Consider the following 24,668-nt stretch of genomic DNA (forward strand, 5'->3'; position numbering starts at 1 on the left):
AGGCCAACAGTGATTGGAGGACAGTCATAGATCTGTCAACATTGAATCTGTTCGTCAGGAAGACGAAGTTCAAAATTGAGACTCCACGAATGGTCTTAAGCAGCAGTCAGGGGCAACGACTTTATGCTGACTATAGACTCGAAGGGGATCAGACTTCTGAGGTACCTCGATGACTGGCTGGTCTTAGCGGGTTCCAGGGAAAAGCTGATTCAGGATAGGGATTGACTGCTTCAGTTTTGCCATTGCTTAGGCATTGTGGTAAATTTGGAAAAGTCGAATGTAATCCCCAGCCAGAGGATTCTGTATCTGGGAATGGTGATAGACTCAGCAGTGTCGAGAGTTTTCCCATCGGAGCAGAGGATCGACAAGTTCAGGACAGTAGCTCTTGCCTTTTTGTCGGAACTAACACAGCCAGTGAAACAGTGGCAGCTTGTTCTGGGCCATTTGACTTCTCTGGAGAAACTGGTTCCTCACGGCCGTCTACATCTATGGTCGTTACAGTGGAGACTGAAGGAATTTTGGTCTCCAGCAAGAGATTCCCCTTACATGCAAGTCCTGTTGTCATCAGAAGTGAGAAGCGACCTGCTATGGTGGTTGGATAACAGCAGTCTGATGGTGGGGATACCGCTCCATTCACCCCCTCCGGAACTTATGCTGTTCTCAGACGCTTCTTCTGAAGGTTGTGGGGCTCATCTAGAAGACCTCTTGACCTCCAGAGAATGGAGTCAGCAGGACAGCAGACTGCGCATCAGTGTGCTGGAATTGAAGGCGGCATTCTTAGCACTTCAACACTTTCAGGAGAGGGTGGTGGGGTACTCCATTGTCTTGATGTTGGACAACAAAACAGTGAACAAACAGGGGGGCCTGGTGTCTCGCCAGCTTCACCTAATAACAGTTCAATTGCATCAGTGGGCTGTAGACAACTCAGTGGATCTTATGGCCAGGTACATTCCAGGCAAAATGAATGTAGTGGCCAACAAACTGAGTCAGCAGAGACAGATTCTGGAAACAGAATGGTCTCTGCATCAGGAGATTACAGACAGGCTGTTTCACGTGTGGGGGAGGCCAATGATAGATGTCTTTGCTACAAGATTCAACAAGAAGCTAGAGGTCTATTGTTCAGTAGGCCAGACATCATACATGTTGGCAGTGGTGGAGGACACCCTTCAACATACATGGGACAACCTGGACGTGTACGCCTTCCCTCCATTCTTCCTGATTCGTCATGTCCTGAACAAATTGATGAGGTCCCAGAATCTCAAGATGACTCTGATAGCTCCTTTATGGCCTCAAGCAGAATGGTTTCCAGATCTGCTTTCTCTGCTGTCAGAGGTTCCAAGAGAGATACCTCCCTGGCACAATCTGCTGTGTCACCTCATGTGGAGAGGTATCATCAGTTGATACAATCCCTGTCTCTTCATGGATGGAGACTATCAAGTATCTCCTGTGAGTGAGAGGCTTTTCTCAAAGAACAGCGTCTCAGGTGCCAGGTTATCTCAAAAAGTCCTTCACGTCCGTGTACCAGGGAAAATTGTCCGTCTACTGCGATTGGAACGTCTGTTCAACAGACAGCTGATTTCCTAGTCTTTCTCAGAACAGAAAAACTTCTTTCTGTGTCTGCCATAGAGGGCTACAGAGCTGCTTTGGCTTTAGTTCTATGTATGAAAGACTTGAATATAACTATATCTTGGGAGGTCAATAGTTTTCGAATTTGTCCTGGAATTCATTGCCAAGACTCAAAATTCCTCAATTCATGATGGCAGATTCATCTCCTTTTTATACTGTACAGTACGTTCTTTGGGAGACTTTGTTGACAATGACCCTGACGCAGTGGTGCTGTGTCCTGTCAGAACGCTGCATGCTTATCTAAAAAGGAATTGACATCTCAGACTGGATGTTGAAGACTTTTTGTTTGCACAGGCTCAGTCAAGAAAGAAGTGTCCAAGAATACAATCTCATTCTGGCTACTAGAAACGATTATGAATGCTTATTCATCATCATCAGCAGTTGCTTCATCCAATAGCGTGCATGCAAGAGTGCATGACATAGAGGGCTGAGTTCCTCTTTAGTATTCAGTAAGAATTTATCTGTTCATAGAATTTTGAATGCTGGTTCATGGCGTTGCCAAACCACTTTCACTTCCTTCTACCTGAAGGATATTGCCCATAGTTCCTTGGACACTTTTCTTTGGGTCTGATGGTAGCTGCTCAACAAGTTGTGTAAATTCATCCAGTGCCCCTGGCAGGATAGTTTTTATCTAGCTTAAGACGATGGTATGAAAGTGAAATGAATGAGATGACTGGTCCTTTTCTTTTCTCCTTTCTCACTTCTTTACCTACGGGCAGTATGTTCCATCATGAGCTGGAATGGGCATGATACAGGAGAGTGCAGTGGCCATGCTGTTAGAGTAATCATTAATGAATGAAGTTACCTTTCAGTAGCAGAACATTCCTGTCTTTAGCAAGGAGAGGAGGGATGATAACAAACCTGCATAGGTGGCTACGCTGGTTTGTTATTTGAACAGATAGCTCTTCATCTTCCATTTATGCAGTGAACTTGGGCATTGTATTGAAACCCAGAAGTCTGAACCTAAATTATGCACACATCTAAGGTCCAGAGGTGTAGGTCTTCTTTCTTAGATTTCTCTTATACAAGAAGAATGAGCAGTTGTGGCAAACCTCCAGTCGGTTAATGATACCTACCTCCCACCAAGAGAAAGTCTTTTCCTAACGTTATGTGTATGAACAAATCACAAATTTTTAAAATAATTTTTATTTTTCACTACCAACAAACCTGCAGTCTTTTAACGTTTAAGGCCCACCTCTAACCACCCCTCTGACAGTTTAACTTGGGTTGGAAGAATACTGATATGTCTCAAGTCCCAGCTTGGGTCGTTGGTCTTTCCACCTAACTTGTGACAGGGGACAGATGCCACCAGTTCCTTGCTTATACAGTTCTGTTGAATTATATACCGGTTCCAGCTGTCGCTAGAAGATTTATCCTAATGTTAAGACTGCAGGTTTATTAGTTATGAAAAATACAAATTATTATTTTTAAAATTTTTGATTTCAAAGTGTTGACAGTGAACAACGTAAATGGTTACTTAAATGTGTTAACAGAGCTGACCGTGTCAGCTTAACAAATTAATACATTTACTTAAAATCTAAATTCCATAAGGAATTTCTGTGCAAACTTGACTTGAACTTTTGGCCTTTATAGAGAAATGCCATCATGATACTTGAAAATCCCCAAGAATGTTTGGATAATGAGGTGTGTCTTTTGAAAATCCAGTTTTAGATATTTGTTGTCAAAGGAATACATCCAACCAGTCTAGCTCAGAAAGAATTCTGATGTTAGAAAAATTGTAAGAAACTCTTTTTCTTAATAAAGGTCTTCAGGAATTGCAGAGAAATACTTGAAATATATCCACAAATCTGCATCTTGCCTCTTAAATGTGTGCTTATATCAGTACTGTTCTCTGATATAGATCAAAATTAAGTGGAAGTCTTTTAGAATTTTGTAAACTTTATCAAAATGTCCAGATTTTTATACAGATTACAAACTTGAAGGTTACACAATACAAATATAAAACCACCAGAATTTGTGATGTCTATCTCAAGCATTGACTTGATGACTAGATCTGCTGATAGGCCACCCTATAAGCAGTTGCTGTTGTATACGATGTGAAACTTGCTTTTATACTTGGCAAGGATTTTTGGTTGTCACCCCTTCAAGGCTTCTGGGTTTGCAAGGTAGATTTGTACACGTCAAGTACGTACAGGTGGGTTCGGATAAACATAGCAAGGATTTCATTAGCCCGTAGATACAGTCCATGGCTTGCCTGTATGATCCAAAGTCTTAGAATCATCGAGATAGTGCTGTACATCCTGTTGAAGAACCATTTCTTCCTCCACTTACTCTTTGATCTCTGTTACTCTTCTCCTACTCTGCCATACCACACATAAAGCATCTCAAAACCAAATGCGTATATTGAACTACATTACTTGCATTATAAAATTCCCCTTTCCTCTTGCAGATGAGTTTTTGCAATGATAGGAGGCCCAATGCAAGCAAGGTACATAGTTCATCTTGATGGACAAGAAATGGAGTCTGACAGTCATTGACTTGGAAGTGCTTTCCACTAGTATGTTAGCAGCGACTGTGTTGTTCTCCTACCATAAAGCTTTGGTGGTCTAATGCAATTGCAATTTACTCGTTACAATTTCTCAGCCTGATCTGTACATTCGTAAAGGCAAGATTTTACACGAAACATGTCAGGAATGGTTTTAAATGCCAGCAAAGTGAAATTGACTTTTGATAAGTGCATACATAATATTGCTTCCCCAGTTTCTCAAAAAGTTGGTGCCCTGTGAGAATGTTTTGGAATGTTTCAGGATAAAGCTGCTCTATCTAATTGTTTTAACTCTCTTCATCCTTGTCTGGAGTCTCGTGTGGCCTTTGGGTGCTGACTCTCATTTCAAACTCTTGGGTAGAGTCATCATCAGTCAAGTGCATTTTGCTGTGGTGGATTCCGGGTCTGCGCATTGCGGGAGCTCTTGAAGGGCAGATGACTACCAATGGGATAGCAGGGTGTGAAAGGATAACACAGATAGTAGAAACCTTACACCAAATTTATTCACTAACTCATATAAATTGAACCATTCCACTATGTGACAGCTCAGTCCTAATTTAGATTTTACACAAAAATAACAGTATATATATAGATGTATATGAATTATAATCTTCATAGACAAAGAAAGTAATTATGTGCAATCAGTCCATATGAAGGAGGGATGAAAAGAAACAATGAAGTTTAGTTCAGCCTGATGGTTTCATCCTCCACTGGACCTTGATGAGAGCAATTTGTTAGAAAAATGTTTCAAAAGTACAAAAGAAAAATTGTGATTGTTGAAAGAATTCAACAAACTAATTTCATAAAACTAATTACAAGGGGTTTCAGTTATAAGAAATGTCAAAGAACACACTACCAAACAAGTAAACATATTGAGAGAGAGAGAGAGATATTTACAAGTCGTGGGCATCTTTGAGCCTGTACTGCTGGTTAAAAATGTGAAGGACAACTGGATCTAATTTATATAAACCTGAACTAAAATTAAAATTAATGTCTCAAGTATGGAAAATGCATGAAGATTCTATAATACTGTGTTCCTTTCAGTAAAATTAGAGCAACTGAAAAGTTTTTTCCCTTATTCCAGTTTGCTGGAAAATGAAAATTTTAGTATGCATGTTAATTGCACTCTTGGGATCATCTCTAGCTATATTGTATCTATGTTGAGCAATTATTTTGCCAACCTGTCCAATGTAAATCTTATTACACAAGGTACCTTATATGTACCACCATCTATACTTAAGACTGTATTGTAAATGACTGAAGGGACAGTTGTGAAAGGGAAGGAAAAATAGACTGTCAGACCTAGAAGTTTAAGTGGAAAAACCATGTCATGAATGGATGGATGGAAAGGCAGTGATATGTAGTTATAACTAATTTTAGGTTTATTATTTATGTCATAAAATTTTTAGACATGAAGTGAGTATATTAAATATGTTGCATAGAATGTATAATAATGAAAAACATCCTGTGCTCTCTTCTTTACCTGATTCAGCTGTTTTTACTTGAAACACTAGACAGGCTGCTGCTGCAGTGTGTAATTTTTTCTAGTGTCAGGGTTAATACTATACTCAGTTTGTTAGGGGTTTTATCTTGGTTAAGATTAAAATGTGGAATAGCATGCCTAGTGCAGCTGCAGAGTCGTCTGATCTCCAAATGTTGAAGTGAGATGGTTTTCAGGCCTTTGTACTTTTTGTTCCTCACTGTGATTGTCTAATACTCTCTGGGGAGAAATGTGCGTCACTATCCCAGTCTTATTCAGAGATTGCTTTGTTGTTTTACTGACATCCTTTGTCCCTTAGAACTTACAATGGGAGTACTCATTATCACCCATAGTGCTCATACTTTGGTATGGCACTGCATTTAAGAACATAAATTTTACAAGTATGATACCAAATGATGAAACCTTTGTTATTTTTGCCTTATCAGGTGAGTTTTGTCTTTGAGGCTGATTTGTTACAGGAAATCTTGAAATAAAATGTGTCTTATGACAGAGAGTCTCATAGCATAAACACTTAGACTCTGAGACATGGTCATTCTCTATACAAAAGGTGCACATTATTATTATTATTGTTTTATTAATAAGTATTTTAACCAGACCAAAGAAAGCTAATTTGTGTTTACTAATAATAAAGTTCAGATTATATTTATGAAATTACCAGTTTCCAAAACTGTCATAATTTTATTGTAAAAGTTTTGATTGGGGGAGAGGTGGTGGTGGGGGGTGGTGTTTGTGGGGCTCAGTCACCCTGAGAAAGGAGAAAGTGGATGAGATCTGCAGTATATGGAAGAGGAATGTTATTAGGTGCATATAATTTGTTGTCTCACTTTGATGCCCATTTTCAACTTTCAGTAATTTTAATTGCATATTGAAGGGCAGATGAATGAGGGTGAGGTTGTGAGATTGGGGTGGATAAAGTTTGGGCTAGTATATGGGGACGAAAGTGTTGTGTTGTGGTTCCCTGTGATGATCCCTTGGAGCAAAGGTGAGCATGTGGAGGGTGAGTGGGTAAGTTGAGTTGATGTTAGTGATGTTGGAGGTTGTCTTATCGAAGGAAGTGGGAGGAAAGTAGACTGTTCTCCAATATGTTGTCATTTAGCCATCATAACTAGTCTGTCTGATTTTCTTCTCAGTTGCAATAGCCTGAAACATTTTATCTTTTTTTTTTAGCAGAGGAAAGTAGAGTAAAGGAAACTGAAAGATGGTTGGTGAGGTGTTTTACTGTTGATGGTCCCTTAGGTGATTGTCTAACTTCCTCTGGGAGAAACGTGTGTCAGTTAGCCCCAGTCTGATGCAGAGATATGGTTTCTGTCTTAGAAGTTATGTCAGGAATACTAATTGTGTTGCCTAGGAGTGATAGTTTTGTAAGCAACTCCATTTAAGAAAATGAATGTTAAGAATATGATAGAAATGATGAGAGTGGTGTTATTTGGGTTAAAATGGGGATAGTTTTTTGTTATTCTTATGATTTATGATAGTGATTCAGCCATTTGTCGTCTGTGCCACGTCATATTTGTCCCTTTCCCAGAGCTGTTGAGGTGGGGCCTTGTGGCATTAGCTCTGGAGTTCTGTACTCTGCTCTGTAATGGAAGGACCAGTGTGCTATATCTTTTTGGCGGTCAATGGCAGTTTACCTGTTGGGTAGAGAATACTTCCTGTTGCACACTTGCATCGTGTTGTGTCACTTGTGAGTGGCCTTGTGTGCTTGTGCCCTTAGTCCTAAACTGGAGTGCTTGAATATGTGAGAGGGGGAGAGTGAGGTACAATAAAGATGTAGTGAAACTGTGAGACTTAATAGTGGACAGAAAGACATTGTAATTCTCTGTACAAAAGATGCATATTATTACTATTTTTGTTCTTATCAAGTAATTTAACCAGACCATTGAGCTGATTTGTGTTTATTAATAAAAAATTTTAGATTTTTTATTTACTGTGCAGTGAGTCCCTGCTTACTCGTGGATCAGCAGTCATGGCTTGAGTTAGTCATGGGTTTTTCTGTGGGCCGCATCTCCAAATATACCACGGACAATTTGCCACTTCACAGATTTGTCTGTGTTATGTATATCAACTATAGCATGGAAAATTCACCACTTTGTGGATGTTGAAGCACTTTAATATCATTGAAGCACTTTAGTAATATCATTTCAAACACTTGAATATAGTTGAAACACTTTACAGTATAATTTTAAACACTTGGATATCATTGAAACACTTTACAGTACTGTAATATCATTTCAAAGTTTAAGATTAAGATAAAAGATGAAGATGCTTTGTTCCTTGAACTGTGAGTTTGTTGGGCTTAGGACAAACACTTTTCAAAAGAAAAAATACACTTTACAGTCTATTGATTACTGTGTTTTGCTGTGTTTACATTAATATTACAGTATGGTACTGTATTTGAAAATTAGTACAGTAAAGTAAATTATTTTATCATAAATGTATTCATTCATGAAAACACTAACATGAAAATATGTTGATTGATGTGACGTAAGCAAACCTAATGTTTTGGTTGTAGGCACAGAACTACAGTAGTTATGTCGTTCTACAAATTACCCATGTATTTTAGATACGCTCTAAACTCATCCTAAAACACTTTACTGTAATATCATTTCAAAATCATCTTACAAAACACAAAAAATAAATAAAAAGCACAGTTACGCAGAACATGATGTGCAAAGCATACAATGCGCAGTTGGCCCAAACCTCACACAGTTCTCTGCTTAGTCTTAAAGTGTAGTGTTTGCAGCTAGGTTTAAATTGTGTGTACGTGCATGTGTAACTTATCTTCATGGATCATACCGCTGTAAGATGCCTCCTAAATGCTCTGCTTCTTCTATGGCTAATGGAAAGGAGCCTAAATGTGAAAGGAAGGTTATTGATAAAGTATGTTGTGTGAAGAAGGGGAAGAGGTGCCCCTAGAGGAGATGTAACTCCTCTGCTTTGCTGTGCAGTCATATCATCATTCATTCATCGGACTGCACAGCTAATTCATCATCATCATCTTCAACAACATTGATCATATGTGAGTACTGTACCTGTATGGTTTTCGTAATCTTAATATTTCTCTCTCTTCTCTCTCTCTCTCTCTCTCTTTCTCTCTCTCTCTCTCTCTCTCTCTCTCTCTCTCTCTCTCTCTCTCTCTTGTGAATTACCGATGTTTCCTTTGTAAAAGAGAAAGGGACGGCATGAATGGTACTGCAAGTAAGAAAATGAGCGTGCCCAAATATTGTACGGTATAGGGGAACTTAATTAGTTTTCACACATTGCTGTAAGCCATATATATTTTTAAGGCTAACGTTGTAAGATGACTTTGAAATGATATTAAAGTATTTTAAGATGATAGTTTAAGGTATATTTGGTGTTTGAAATATTAAAATAGGCAGTTATAAGCATTTTTGGTGTTTGAACTATTGAAGCAGGCAGTTATAAATGTTTTTAGAGGGTTGTGCCAGCTAAATGCAGATTTTTGCTTAACGCTGGTGGTTGTGGTCCCTAACCCCTGCAATTACCGGGGACCCACTGTATTAAATTACAGCCTTCTAAAACTTTTATTACCTGGTTAACTGACAAAATTTCTTTAACAGCTTGATTAAATGAGGCATGGTCACAGCAATTCCTCTTGTTGCAGGTTCTGTTCAGTGCTGACCTGCGGAAGTTTGACGGCCTCAAGAATGGAGGGGAGGTGGAAGAAGGAGGAGGAGGAGGAGGAGATACTGAGAAACCAAAGAAGAAGAGAAAGTCCAGATAAAATGGCAAAAGTTTGTTGAGAGAAAAAGGAGAGTGAAGAATTGCTCAAGATGTCCTCTCAGGATGAGCTACAGATTATTTTTGTAGAATATTTTAAAAATGTTTTTAGGTCAAGGTCGATGAAATTTGTCATATATGGAAGAGGAATGTCATTAGCTACATGTCATCTGTTCTCTCACTTTGCAATCCATCTTTTTTAACACTCATGCCATCATTTTTATTCGATAATCTAGGTTAGATGAATTGGTCTGACCTTGTGAGATTCAAGTTCCAATCCTTGTTTATGGAAAAACAGCTTAGTGCCTGCAAAACAAATGTAGTCTGTTGCCCAAGGCACTTTTTAGAGATTTTAAAGTATTTTAGCTTAAAGGTAATTTTTAAATATAAAATGAAATTACTTGAGTACCAAGTCAATAAAACCAGGAGGACTGTGGAGTAACCTCTCTGGAAGTTGATTTTAATTTGGTCTGAATAAATTAGGACTTTCTATAGTTATGTTTTTATTACCTGGTACTATTATCACCCACCTTTAACCTCTGGACCACTTGGTAGGTAACGGACTCAGTCTCCAGAGGATGTATGTCTTTGTCGTTTGTACGACCTTCAGGAACCATTTTTAAGTATTCCACTTTCAGTATCCAATTTTTTTTTTACTTCTTCCATCACACACAGTGTCCTCTGTCTCCTTTCTCCTTTCTTGGGGTTGGAGCCCCCAGAACCCCCACAACTACCTTGCCCCCAATCATAAAAAGGCAAAAAGTGTGGTACAAACCGTCAAAGACTAAGATCACCAGGTTTTGCCCAGGTAGAAAGAACAGCTCAGCAGGAAAATGACTAACCTTATAAATGCCCTCTGCTGACCACATAGAAACAGGTTTGGCAGCACAGGTCAAGAATGATGCCACATCTCTTGTTTCTGTGAAAAAAATTAGGTTTCCAATGAAGATGTCTAAAGTAAAATGAGTTTTTAATGTCAGTTTTAAACTCATGACTACTTTAGAAAACTTTCGCTGAAGTAGCCACTTATCAATGCTCTTAGAGTATTTGACATAGTATAGTTTTAATCTATGGAAAGTTAATGCATATTTCAAGCAAAGATAGTCTTATCTGTCCACTGATTATTGTCTAGAAGACATCATGAACCATTGCATAGGTTACGTTCAGGGCTAATTTTACATGTTCAGGAATACTAAGTATCTGTTCAGGCAATTCAATGTGATCTCTGATGTTATATTTACTAAATGGGCTTTGTTACTCATAAGAAATCAAGAAAATATTCAAGAACAGGCTGTAGTGCAGGGTCTTTGTTACTTAACGGACTTTGTTACTTATCAGAAATCAAGAAAATATTCAAGTGCAAGTTGTAATATAGGCTCTATGTTACTTGATGGACTTTGTTACTTATCAGAGAGCCAGAGAGACCCACAGAGCATCTGTTAAGTTGAGGTGCTACTGCATTGCAGAACACTGACAGTTATGTTATTACTTTATGATGCAAAACATACAACCTTATCGTCTTCCTTGCTCTCTGGCTTCACCTTCAGAAAGGTTCTGTATTGGAATCATGTGGTAGGGGAATCTCGTTCTCTTAAATTGCCCTTCGTATGGGGTTAAGTGCCATCAGTGCACCTCACACAGTGCACTGTAGGCATTCCTTTAAGTGCAATGTCCCTTCGGCCTGTAGCTGCAATCCCCTCCACTCCTTTGACTGTACCTCCGTTCATAGTCTCACTCTTCCATCTTACTTTCCACAACCGTCTCCTAAAAATTGTTTTATAGTGTAACTGCCAAAGGTTTTCCTCCTGTTACACCTTTCAAATCTTTTTACTCCTTTCAGTTTCCCTTTCAGCACTGAATGACCTCATTGAGGTCCCAGCACTTGGCCTTTGTCCTAAATTTTGTATATTTCATTCCATTCCATTTGGATGTGATCTCCCACAGGGAATTGCTTCATGTCTGGTACTCTCATGTTCTGCCCTAACCTCCTTGACAATATTTCTCCCTTATAGTGGTCCTATGTCATCCTGGTTCTGATGTCAGTGCCTTAGAATCAGTGTGTTCCTTAGTTTCTTTAATGTAGTGTCTACTTCCTTCACAGACACCTCTGCATGTTGTTGTTATTTGGGAAATTGGGTGATTTTGGTCACCATTTGATGCATTTTCTTTCCAGGAACTTTAGGAATGAACCACTTTGAATTGTGATCCTCCGTTCGTACGTGTTTTAATCCATCATCTTTATCATAGAATCTGAAGTTCCATTTATGGACCATGGGATACCTGCTCAGACGGTCAATGTAAATCAGATAATATTGGTCTTTGGATGGATTCCAAAGTTTCCTTTTCCTAAACTTGGGAGACAGCATTGGCGAGCTTCACATTTTTCTGTCAGTTGTGTTTTTTGTTATTCCTGACTGAAGGATACACATCCGAGAGGGCTATTTTGGTCCTCATGATTCCTAGGTGGACTGTTTTTGTCCAAGTGATTCCTTGGCGGGCTGTATGCAAAATGTTCTACCACCAGTTATCTTTTTTCGTCTGGGACTTGCAAGTCTGTGTCCATAGCGTGCAGGTACAAGTCATTGTCAGGTTGTTTTGGGTTGTCAACCAGTGGACGACGAAGACCAATCAGCAATGGAACCATCCTTCTCTTTCCCAATTTGAATTTGAACAGAAATTGAATCTGAGGTTCTGCCTTCAAGTTCTGTTTTGAGTAGTAGATTAACTGTTACAAAATGGTGTGCAGTTTTTAACTGCGTATCTAATGCACAGGATCCCTTGTGCCCACTTATTGTCATGCGATTGCTTTTGGCTGAAACCTGGTACTTTTAGCATGTTTGCATTCATAAATAGTTAAGAGTCTTCCTATTTGTATCAAACTGGGCAAGAATCAGGAAGATTAATAAGCAAAAATTGGGAGATTTGTAAGTAAGAATTGGGTGATAATAAACAAGAATTGGGGGATTCATAAGCAAGCATTGACCTTACCTTACAGACCTTACAGTTCATTCGGGTTGCCCCAGGTCCCTCAGTGTGAGGCACCTCTGATGTCTACCAGAGAATTGCTAATGCATCTTCCGGTATATTTTGCATCTTCCAGTCTTGGATGGTCTGGGATGCATCTTAGATATTTGTCGAGCTTATTCTTAAACACATCTACGCTCACTCCTGATATGTTTCTCAGATGAGCTGGTAGCGCATTGAATAGACGCTGCATCATCGATGCTGGTGCGTGGTGGATTAATGTCCTGTGTGCTTTCCTTAGTTTTCCTGGTATAGTTTTTGGCACTATTAATCTACCTCTGCTTGCTCTTTCTGATATTTTTAGCTCCATGATGTTTTCAGTAATTCCTTCTATCTGTTTTCATGCCTGGATAATCATGTAGCGTTCTCTTCTCCTTTCAAGACTATATAAATTTAAGAATTGTAGTCTTTCCCAGTAGTCAAGGTCCTCAACTTCTTTTGCTCTAGCTGTAAAGGACCTTTGTACACTCACTATTTGTGCAATATCCTTTTGGTAGTGAGGGTACCATATTATATTGCAATATTCAAGTGGACTACGTACGTACGTTTTATAAAGCATAATCATGTGTTCGGGTTTTCTTGTTTTGAAGTGCTGGAACAACATTCCCATTTTTGCTTTGCATTTTGTCAATATTATTGCTATTTGGTCATTGCATAACATATTCCTATTCAACATCACACAAGGTCTTTAAGGTCTTTGATTGTCTCTTCAACATCACACCAAGGTCTTTTGTGATTGTCTTGTTATTAGGTCCTTTATATGCATATACCATTCCTTCTTTATCACCATAGTTTATTGATTCAAATTTATCAGAGTTAAATACCATCCTATTTACCTCTGCCCATTTATATATATTGTTTAGGTCTCTTTGTAGCGAGTTCCTGTCTTCATCACAATTAATCTCTCTACTTATTCTTGTGTCATCAGCGAAACTTCTCGCTACCGAGTCCGTAACATTACTGTCTATGTCTGCAATCATAATCACAAACAGCAATGCAGCTAACACCATACCTTGTGGCACACCGGATATTACCGTAGCTTCATCCGATTTCTCATCGTTAGCAATCACTATCTGTTTTCTATTTTGCAAAAATTCTTTTATCCATCTTCCTACTTTATCCACAATGTTATGTTTTCTAATTTTTTTTCGCTAATATATTATGGTCTACCTTGTCAAAAGCTTTTGCAAAGTCTAGGTAAACCACATCTGTATCTTTTTCGTTTATCATATTTTTATATATGCTTTCATGGTGGACTAACAGTTGGGTTTGTGTACTTCTTCCGGGTACAAAACCATGCTGTCCTTTATTAAACAAACTATTTTTCTTTAAATGTTTCATTATATATTTTTTCATTACCCTTTCGTAAATTTTAATAATGTGAGATGTCAGACTCACAGGCCTATAATTACTTGCCTCTAGTCTTGATCCACCTTTGAAAGTTGGGGTAATATACGCTAATTTATGCTCATCATAAATCTTTCCTGTATCTATACTTTGTCTTAATAATATTGCGAGCGGCTTTGCGATTGAATGAACCACTTTCTTTAACAAAATGGCAGGAACACCATCAGTTCCTGCTGCTGATCCATTTTTAATCTCATTAATACCCTGCACAATATCAGCTTCAGTAATAGCTATGTCCGATAAATATTCTCTATTTTCATCTCTTATTTCTGTATCATTATCTTCATTATCAATTCTAGGTGTGAATTCACTCTTATATCTTTCTGCTAATATGTTACATATTTCCTTTTTTTCATTTGTTAATCGCCCTTCAATTCTTAGAGGGCCTATTTCTACTCTTATTTTAATCATCTTTTTTGCATATGAGTAAAAAATTTTGGGGTTTTGTTTGATATTTTGTAGGGTCCTTTCTTCAAGGTCCTGATTTTCTTTTTCTTTTGACTGTATAATCTTTTGTTCTGCATTTTTTATCTTACTTTTTAGCTCCATCACTTTCCATACATTCTTTTCTTTTGCAAGACCTTTTTTCCACTTTCTGATTTTCTGGAACAAGATCCTTCTGTCTCTTGGTATGCGTGACTGTGTTTACTTTTCTTCTTCAGTATATATTTTTCCACTATTTCCTCTAATATTTTATATAATATATCCGTATTTACCTGTATATTATCACTTACGAATATATTTTCCCAGTCTTTGTTTTATTCTTCATTTATTTTTGACCAGTTTATATTTTTACTATAGAAATTATATTTTCCATATCCTTCCCATTTTTTCTTCTCTTGCTTATCTCTGTTTTCATATGCTTTGGAATGGACTGTTAATTCTATGACATTATGGTCTGAAATACTCGTATTATACACTATTATTTCTTTAATATAGTTCACCTCGTTCATAAATACTGTACTAGGTCTAAAATATTATCCTTTCTTGTTGGTAGGTGATTTATTTGCTGAATGTTATGTTCTAGTAGCATATCTAATAGCTTTCCAAATTGCCTCTTATCTTCTGCGCTACTATTACTCTCCTTTTTATATGTATAAATACAGCCACAGTCTCCTATTAGTTCTTTCCATTCTACGAAAGGAAAGTTAAAGCCTCTGGATAGGAGTATAGTCCAGTCTTTGTGATTTCTACATATATCATCCAATTTGTCAATTATTATGTCAAACTCTTTAGTATTCAGGGGTCTGTATATTACAATGTTTACTAATTTTTCAGATTCAAATTCTACTGCTATTAATTTCACATTCTGTGTTACTATATTTCTCACAGATTTTCCTTGATTTACATCTCTCCCATATATCATGGTTCCCCCTTGATTCCTATTTTTTCTATCTGATCTATAAGTTTGGAAACCCTTTATCTGATCATCATTACCAGTCTCTTGTGAATACCAGGTTTCACTTATATTCATTATATCTATTTTTTCAGTTTGGGTTAGTTCTTCTAAGAACTCTATTTTTCTTTTTGAGTTAATCGAAACTAAACCCTGTGCATTCATCACTATGATGGTTTGCGTTTTATCCCCGTTATCTAATATGGGTAATAATAAGGATTTTCCCATGTCTCTTTCCTGCTCTGATATGTTGTTCTTTTCTTCATTTCCATAACTTCGGACATTAAAAAATCCAACTTTTCCAAAATAGTTGATCTTCCATCTTCATAATTATTCATTTTGTGTTTGTATCTGCACCTATCTCCATATCTGCACCATCCATTTGCATCGTAGATACATTGCTTTGTTGCACTGTACCTGAGAGCTGATGCCTCATATTGTGGTGCTGACATTTCATAACGTGATGCCGGCTTGCTTTTTTCCTTCGTCACATACTCTATTCTTTCCTTTGTTTGTTTCATTTTTACTTTGATTTTTTATATGTATCTGCTTTTGATTTTCATTCTTCACGGCAACAGGATGCACGTATCTGCATTTTTTGTTGAATTTGCAACCTTTTCCTTCTTTCAGATTCTGACATTTTTGGATGTAGATCGTTGAATTCAACCTCATAGCCATCTAGATATGCACATTTGCCATAAATTTCATAGTTGTGACATATCTTGGGATGTTTGTAGTGACATCTTTCACCGAATCTGCAATTTCCTCTTTTTGAAAGAGTGCAGACTATGTCTTTCTTTTCTTTTTTTTTCTTGCAAAGATTGGAAGATTAACTAGAAGTTTCTTCACTCCAGCAAAGAATCCTAAATGTTTACCATTCCTGTAAAACTTCACAATAATGTTATGTCAGTGGGAGTTGCAAAGTGCACAGTAGCCTTCAGTTTGCTTTGGTCTACTTCTGTGCATTTTTCAGATGTGATGAGTCCATCAAACCGCATAGAACTTTGGACGAAGTTAAATTTTTTAGGTTCACAGTAATACAATATTCACCACATCAATATACAGATCTTGTATTTGTACATTTCTAATGCGAGTATATATACATCCCTCATATGTCTCTCTTGCTATTAATCTGTAAAGTTCCCGCTAAGCGGGTTTTCTATGGTGAACCACCCGTTTTCTATGGTAACGCTCCTACGAGATTGGGTCAAGCAAATATAGCCCCATTTTATCTATGTAAATACGTATCTACTATTAATTCATTTGCTCCTGTTTTCTTTGCACATGTGTTAGAAAATTGTTGTGTCAATTCTTGTTAACTTACCTTTTTATTACTGTACTTGTATTTACTTATTATAATTAACACCAAGCATAATTGACCTTGGGTCACCTGTATTCTATTGTATTCCTCTGTGTGACGTCCGCACGCCGCCTTATAAGCAGCCTGCGTTCTGAATAAACTAGCAGTATATATGTCCACCTGCTCAGTATTTTGCACCTCTTATAGTGGTGACCCTGGAGTGGTTCCCGGAGCCATTAGCGGACTCATGCGGCGACCTAGTTTTGGCTCCATGAACTACCCCCGCCCCTAACAGACTAAACGCGGTGCTTTAACAAAGCGTTCGGGCGTGCTGACTCTCGTCGGCAGATCACCAGCGTCATTAACCCACTCCCAGTAAGAGGGCAATAGTGAGTATGGACGCGGACATTCCCTTCCACATACAGTTAACCGCGAACTTCACGGACGCGGACATCTCCCTCGCGCACAACCCACCCGCGCCCTTCCCCACGCCTGGGCTCGCGCACTCCTCCACGCTGATACCTGCTCCCCGCACGCTGCCCATCCTGTGGAACAAACAAGGTCCGCCCTCGCCATAAAGCTGCCGCCCTTCACACAAAGCAACCCGTCATCATAGCTCTACAGGGTCGAGGGGCAGTTCAGGCTGGCGGGACTTACCGATGAGGTCCAGCAGGCAGACGCTGTGATCAATGCCCTTCCGGAAGAAGTCTACAGGAAGCTCGTCCCGTGGTTGTCTGCCACACGTCCCGTCACCTACCCAAAACTGAAGGCCTCTCTCATCGAGACCTGCTCCCTGCCGGTCTCCAAGAGGGCTGCCCGCACCCTTGATCTTGTGAACAACCCTCGACACGACCAGACCATCCTGGAAACTTGGGGCATGATCCAGGACCTCCTCACCCTTCCCGAGACGGACAGCAGCAGCAGGCAGTTGGAGATAAGCCTGTCAAGGGAGATCCTCCTCCATCAGCTCCTCTCAGAGGTCCGGACCCAGATCCTCGAGCCCTGTACAATGCCGCTCGAGGACCTACCCAAGACGGCGCAGCAACTGACGGACTCCACAAGGGCAGCAAAGCTGGGATCCACGCCCACACACCCCATCAGCTCCCTCCAGCCGGAGGAAAGCGCGGAGGAGGAGATAAGTGCTGTCACCAGGTGGTGGCCAACCTACCACCACAAGAAGAATCCACCAGGGCCTTGCTACTACCACCAGCGGTACAGCAAGGACGCCCGGAACTGCCAACCCCTGCTCGTTTGCCCATCCAAAAAAACGGGGGAGGAAGCGGCCAACAGTACAGGCCGCCCTGGCGGCAGAGGAATCTAGGAGCCCAAAACCAGTAGGCTTCTGTGTCCGCTACACCATCTCTGGCAGGATGATGCTGGTCGACACTGGGGCTGTCCGATCAGTGTTCCCGCCATCCAGGGAGGACTGCAAACGCCTGCCGGACCCGGCTGCCTTCCTGACCGCTGCCAACGGGTCCCCCATCCTCTCCTACGGCACCAGGCTCCTGTTGATCTCCATCCTCGGCTGGAGGTACAGCTAGAGCTTCATAGTCACAGACATAAGGACCCCGCTCCTGGGTGCGGACTTCCTCGTCCACTTCGGTCTGGCAGTCGACGTCGGTCGCAAACACCTATTGGACGCCAACTCCTGCCAGTCCCTCCCCCTTGCGACGGGCCCCAGCGCGCCCGCCACCTACTCCGTCGTCCTGCACCAGTACGCCCAGCTGCTGAAGGAGTTCCCTGAAGTCTTCAAGCCCAAACTGCGCCAGGTACCCGGGGCCCCTGCAAAGCACAAAATCTATCACCACATCAAAACAAAGGGCCCCCCAACGCTTGCAAAGTTCTGGAGACTTCCCCTCGGCGCCTTCAGGAGGCCAAAGACGCTTTTGCCGAGATGGAGCGGATGGGCATATGCAGGAAGGCCTCCAGCCCGTGGGCCTCTCCCCTCCACAAGGTGCTGAAACCGGACAGCTCCTGGAGACCCTGCAGTGACTACAGGTGGCTCAACCTCGCAACTGAACCAGACCATTACCCTCTTCCAAACATGCAAGATCTCACTGCCTCTTTTCACGGGGCCAAAATATTTTCTAAACTAGACCTTCTGAAGTCCTACTTTCAGGTACCAGTTGGTCCAGAGGACATCCCCAAAACCGCCATCATCACGCCCTTTGGGTCCTACGTCTTTGCCTTCTCCACCTTCGGCCTGAGGAATGCGGGGGCAACCTTCCAGAGACTAATGGACAGCATCCTGGGGGACCTGAACTTCTGTGTCTGTTATGTAGATGACATTCTAATTTTTTCCAGATCCCGCAAAGAACACCTGCGTCACATCCGAAAGTTCCTGCAGCGCCTGCAGGAGAACGGCCTTGTCGTCAGGTTTGATAAGTGCACCTTCGGCGTTGAAAGAGTTGACTTCCTGGGCCATGAGATATCCCCGGGGGCCGTCTGTGCGCTCGCATCGAAGGTCGCAGCTGTCACCAGGTTCCCCACCCCTACCTCTGTCAAGGCTGTACAAGAATTTCTCCGGATGGTCAACTACTACAGGAAGTTCATCCCCGGGGTCGCGCACACCATGGCCCCCCCTGATGGAGATCCTGAAGGGCCACCCGAAGTCCTTAGTTTGGGGACCCGACCAGCAGCAGGCCTTTTCCCTGACGAAGGCTGCCCTCGCCGAGGCAACCACCTTGGCCCACCAGGACCCCAACGCCCCCTTCAGCTGATGACGGACACCAGCAACGCCGCCTGTGGGGCCGTCCTGGAGCAGGTTGTCGCCGGAGCCCCCCGACCCATTGCCTTCTTCACCAAGAAGTTCAGCCCCACGGAGTCCTGCTACACCACCTTCGACAGGGAACTCTGCGCAGTGTATTGGGCGGCACATCACTTCAAGTTCCTCCTGGAGGGTACGCCCTTCACAATCTGGACAGACCACCAGCCGCTGGTCCACGCCTTCACTAAGCAGGGGGACGCATGATCTTCCAGGCAGCAGCAGCAGATTGCGGCCATCGCGGAGTTCACCTGCACGATCAAGTACCTCCCCAGCAGGAAGACCCCTGTAGCGGACGCCCTCTCCAGGATCGAGCTCAACGCAGTACAGCTCGGGATCGACTAAGAGGACCTCGCCCGGGAGCAGATCACCGACCCAGAGACTCCAGCATACCGCACCGCCATCACGTCGCTCAAGTGGAAGGACATGCCCCTCGCCCCTGGAGGGCCAACACTGCAGAGCGATGTAAGCACCGGCCAACCCCACCCTGTGGTTCCCGCCTCCCGCTGCCGTCTGGTGTTCGATGTCATCCACAGGCTGTCCCACCCCTCCAGCAGGACGACGGCCAAACTGTTGGCAGAGAAGTTCTTCTGGCATGGTATGCGGAAGGACGCGACACCCTGGGTGAGACAGTGCATCTGGTGCCAGACCAGCAAAGTAGGGCGGCACGCCGAGACGGGGGTGGGCGAGTTTCCCCAGCTGGGGAGGTGGTTTGGACACATCCATGTAGACGTGGTAGGGCCCCTTCCTCCATCAGGCGGGGCCAGATATCTCCTGACGATTGTCGACCGCTCCACCAGGTGGCCTGAAGCAACGCCCATGCAGGAAGCCACCGCCAGTGTGTGCGCCGAGGCCCTCCTCTCCAGCTGGATCACCCGGTTCAGTGTCCTTGACCACATAACAACTGACAGGGGCCCTGCCTTCCTGTCTGAGCTGTGGTCTGCCCTGGCACGCCTGCTGGGGACAATTCACCACACCACCACCGCCTACAACCCTGTAGCCAACGGATTGGTGGAGAGATTCCACAGGTCCCTGAAGGCGTCCCTCATGGCCCGCTGCACCGCCGAGGATTGGAAGTACCAGCTGCCTTGGGTCCTCCTCGGGCTGAGGACCGCCCCCCAGAGCCACCGGCAACACGTTCACAGCAGAGAAAGTCTACGGGGAGCCCCTCGTAGTCCTGGGCAAACTCATCACTGGGGATTGCCACAACCTGACAGTCCAGAGGCTCCGCGACATAGTTGGGAAGTTCGCCCCCTGCCAGCGGACGTACACTGATAGGTCGACACCTTTCACGCCTCCCGGCCTGTCCTCCACCACCCACGTCTTCGTCAGGAACGATGCCGTCTGCTCTCCACTAACAGGCCCAACAGGGGCCCTTCCGCGTGCTCAAGTCGAACACCAAAGCATTCCGGCTGGCCGTGCATGGGAAGGACGACTGGGTGTCTGTCGACCGTCTCAAGTCTGCCCTGTTGGAGGAAGCCGTCGACGATACCATGCAGCGCCCTCCGCAAGAATCGTCGCCTCCGCAGCCAGCCCAGCCCAAAAGAAAGTCACGTGGCTGCCCCCGGAAGCACCCAGACAGTGCCACACCACACCCCCCAGCTGACTTCGCGGAGCCGCGGCACTCTCCAGCAGCCCAGCAGATACCTAATTTAATCAGACGTTACCCACGTTGTTGGGGAGTATTGTAAAGTCCCCGCTAAGCGGGTTGTCTATGGTGAACCGCCTGTTTTCTACGGTAACGCTCCTACGAGATTGGCTCAAGCAAAAATAGCCACATTTTATCTATGTAAATTCGTATCTACTACTAATTCATTTGCTCCTGTTTTCTTTGCACATGTGTTAGAATATTGTTGTGTCAATTCTTGTCAACTTAACTTTTGTGTTACTTGTATTTACCTATTATAAGTAACACCGAGAGTAATTGACCTTGGGTCACCTGTATTCTATTGTATTCCTCTGTGTGATGTCCGCACGCCACCTTATAAGCGGCCTGCGTTCTGAATAAACTAGCAGTATATGTCCACCTGCTCATTATTTTGCACCTCTTATAAATCTGTCACCCATAATCTTAGGATTCTCCTAGTATATCTTAATCTTTGTGCACAGATCTGCATACTTGCAAGTTTAGCTTTATGAAATAAGCTGTCATTCTAATACATCCTTGAGGTATCTCTCTCTTCATCAGTAGTTTTTTAATCCTTTTTAACTTCCAAATGCTTTCGGTTCGTTGATTGATTGATGTACAGAGTTTAGGCTACTGAGGCCATTCAGCGCTTAGACTCTTGATGTTGTAAATTTAGGTGAAAGTCAAATAAAACTTTATAAGATTAGAAATTTTAAAAATATATATTAGTCCTTAATAAAAACAAATGGGCAAAATTAGATATAAAAGTCAGAACTCATATTAACGTTAATTTTCTGTAAAATTAAATTGAATATATGATCCCGGTGGGGGATAGTGCCATCATTGCACCTCACTCAGTGCGCAATAGGCATTGCTTGATAAGGTTCCTTGCAGCGTCCCTTCCTTCAGCCCCTAGCCGCAACCCCTTTCGTTCTTTTTTATTGTACCACCTCCATTCATATTCTCTCTTCCATCTTATTTTCTTCAACCCTCCCCCAACAATTGTTTCACAGTGCAACTGCTAAAGGTTTTCCACCTGTTACACCTTCCAAACCTTCTTTTTATTCCTCTCAGTTTCTCTTTCTGCACTGAATGACCTCATCATAGGTCACAGCGCTTGCTTGGCCTTTGATGTAAACTTTATATATTCCATTCCATTCCTATTACTCCACTGGGAATATGTCTTCCTTCCCACGACTGGGCATATTTCAACAGGTGATTTGCACTGAGGTAGATATTTAGGATACGCAATCTGTGCTGTTGGTGTTATCAATATGCCAACATCTCTGCTTTTTCAAGTCTGACCTCCAGAGGTCTGGGTAGTCGAGGTGTGTTTGCTGCCCTTAAGCTTAGTACTTCCCTGTGGACTGAAAGAGAGGGTTAGCCGAAGTCCACATAGGCAGTCCCCGGTTTACGACAGGTCCGGCTTACAACGTTCCGAGGTTACGACGCTTTTCAAATATATTCATCAAAAATTATTTCCCGGTTTACGACGCATGTTCCAGGGTTACGACTCGTCATACGCCAATCTGATGGAGAAAATATGGCTCCAAAACGAGAGAATAATAAAAATTTTAAGTTTTTTTTTATGAAAAACTCAATAAAAATGCAGTTTACATCGTTTTCAATACACCCAAAGCATTAAAAGTAAGGTTTTCTTAGGATTTTTGACGATTTTTCGACGATTTTTCAGTTTCTGACGATTTTCGTGTATGACGCGCGTAAAAACGGAACCCCAAAATAAACTTTGGGACTGTACTGTATATATATATATATATATATATATATATATATATATATATATATATATATATATATATATATATATATATATATACAGGCTGCAAAAGAAGTGTTGTAAGCTTCTGTACATATCTAAAATCCGAAGTTATGTACAACATCTAATTTTTCCGAGTTAGTCCTACAGGCAGATCCGTGAATTAGTTTAAAGAAAGACATACGAAGCCTAAGCAGAGAACTTCAGTCTGCACCCCAAATCAAGGTGTGACCTTCGATATATTTAGTGACCTTTGTCTCTGTGGGCAAGTCATTTATCTGAGGACCAAAGGTCAGCCTCTTATCAAATATCACCCCAAGAAATGTAACCATTTTCATGCGGTCAAATATTGTCTTTTAAGGAGAGGGTTGGTACCTCCTCTCTCTCCCTGGTTCCCCCGTAGGGGGTGGCTAGCTCCGTCAGTGCACCTCACGGGGTGCACTGTAGGCATTACGTAAGGTTCTTTGCAGCGTCTCTTTGGCCCTGAGTTGCAACCCCTTTCATTCCTTTTACTGCACCTCCGTTCATATTATCTTTCTTCCATCTTGCTATCCACCCTCTCCTAACAATTATTTCAAAGTGCAACTGTGAGGTTTTACTCCTGTTACACCTTTAAAACCTACTGACTCTCAATTTTAATGATCACATAGGTCCCAGTGCTTGGCCTTTGGCCTAAACTCTATAAAATATTTTCGTATCTTCTGTTTATTCCTATCTCAAAATAATCAGTAGTGCCTCCCTCTGTTGGGGAGTGAATTTTGCTCATTGTTTAGACCAGATATGTCCTCACAGGAGTTTAACATTTTGACAGTGGCATCATTGAATTAGACCAATCTTCAGTATCTCCTGTTTCATCATATTCCATAGGAATTACTTCAACAGGAAATTCCATTTGCACCTCCCGTGCTCATAACCCTATTAAAAAAAGTGAATGAAGTTTGTTTGTTTGTTTATTTTGATTATGAAGAGCTTGAGTATTCTCCTCTTGCTGTGGAGTGATGTAAAACTATAGTAAGGTTTAGGGTTTACCAGGCAATTCATCACTTTAACGTGCAAACATCAAACTGAATTCTTCGTGTAAATGTCGAACTGAATTTTCACTTGAACGAAAACCTGGACAATCAAACTCTTTCAAAACAACCTTTTTTTGTGGGCAAAACTTTTAGTGGCTTAAAGATTATATCAACGAAGTATGAAAACTCCTATACTTTTGGAATAACACCCTTTTTTCTATATAAATTTGCAATATTGCATTGCGTTATATACCAAAAGAAAGCATATTTTCTTTTCTTTTCATTGATGCATACACATTCAGAGTATCTCAAAGCAAAAGTTGTCCTAATGTTAATCTTTGATGAAGGATTAGTACAGACAAAACATATTACTATCACTGGAAACATCTTAAAAAATATATTTAATGAATTCTTGAGACACATTTATCACAATAATCACTTTCATTGATATACTATATAAAGTGGACAATTTTATCAGTCATCCTCAGTCCCACATCGTCCATAACAAGCACATGCTTCAACACAAAACGTCCCAGCTTTGGCACATGAACGAGATTGCCTGCTTAATGTTTTGCATTTGCAAAATAATGACTTGATTGCACTTGGTTTTGCTTATTTAGACATTAGGGCTGGGGTCAACTTGCCATCTTTAATGGTACAACCAAACTAGCAAATCTCAGGAAGCACCATCGATTCTATGTTTGCCTGTTTGTACACAAGAAACTAGTAGAGTGCTCGAGGAAGCTGGTAATGAAGTGCAACCCCAGTTGGTGGCAATGTTCTGATGTCACTTTTTATTAACAGAAAATAAATGTTCATTGGTTGAATAATTTGTTTACTGTAAAAAGAGGAAAAAATTTTCTGGCCTCATCTATCACCTCCCTCGTAACCTGGAATTGTCCATTATTACCAAAGTTGGGCAATGCCAAGAGATTGTACATGTTTTCTAAGGTCAAATTAGCTGTCTTATGTTTGCTTTTCCTGAA

General features: G+C 41.6%; 1 protein-coding gene across 4 annotated transcripts in view; it reads left to right on the top strand.

Moving 5' to 3' along the window:
• The window catches only part of Ogg1 (8-oxoguanine DNA glycosylase), a 510,811-nt gene that overhangs the window by 169,430 nt on the left and 316,713 nt on the right, over positions 1-24,668 (top strand). For 3 of the 4 annotated variants that reach the window (XM_067132074.1, XM_067132075.1, XM_067132076.1), the window contains one exon: positions 9,259-9,866. The exons of the other annotated variant lie outside the window; for it this stretch is intronic. In XM_067132074.1, coding sequence (XP_066988175.1) covers positions 9,259-9,378 — 120 coding nt within the window. In that variant the 3' untranslated portion in view covers positions 9,379-9,866. Of the gene's footprint in view, positions 1-9,258; positions 9,867-24,668 lie in introns of those variants that run through there. 4 annotated transcript variants of the gene reach the window in all.

The sequence above is a fragment of the Macrobrachium rosenbergii genome, chromosome 30 (assembly GCF_040412425.1).
Source record: "Macrobrachium rosenbergii isolate ZJJX-2024 chromosome 30, ASM4041242v1, whole genome shotgun sequence".
Lineage (NCBI taxonomy): Eukaryota > Metazoa > Arthropoda > Malacostraca > Decapoda > Palaemonidae > Macrobrachium > Macrobrachium rosenbergii.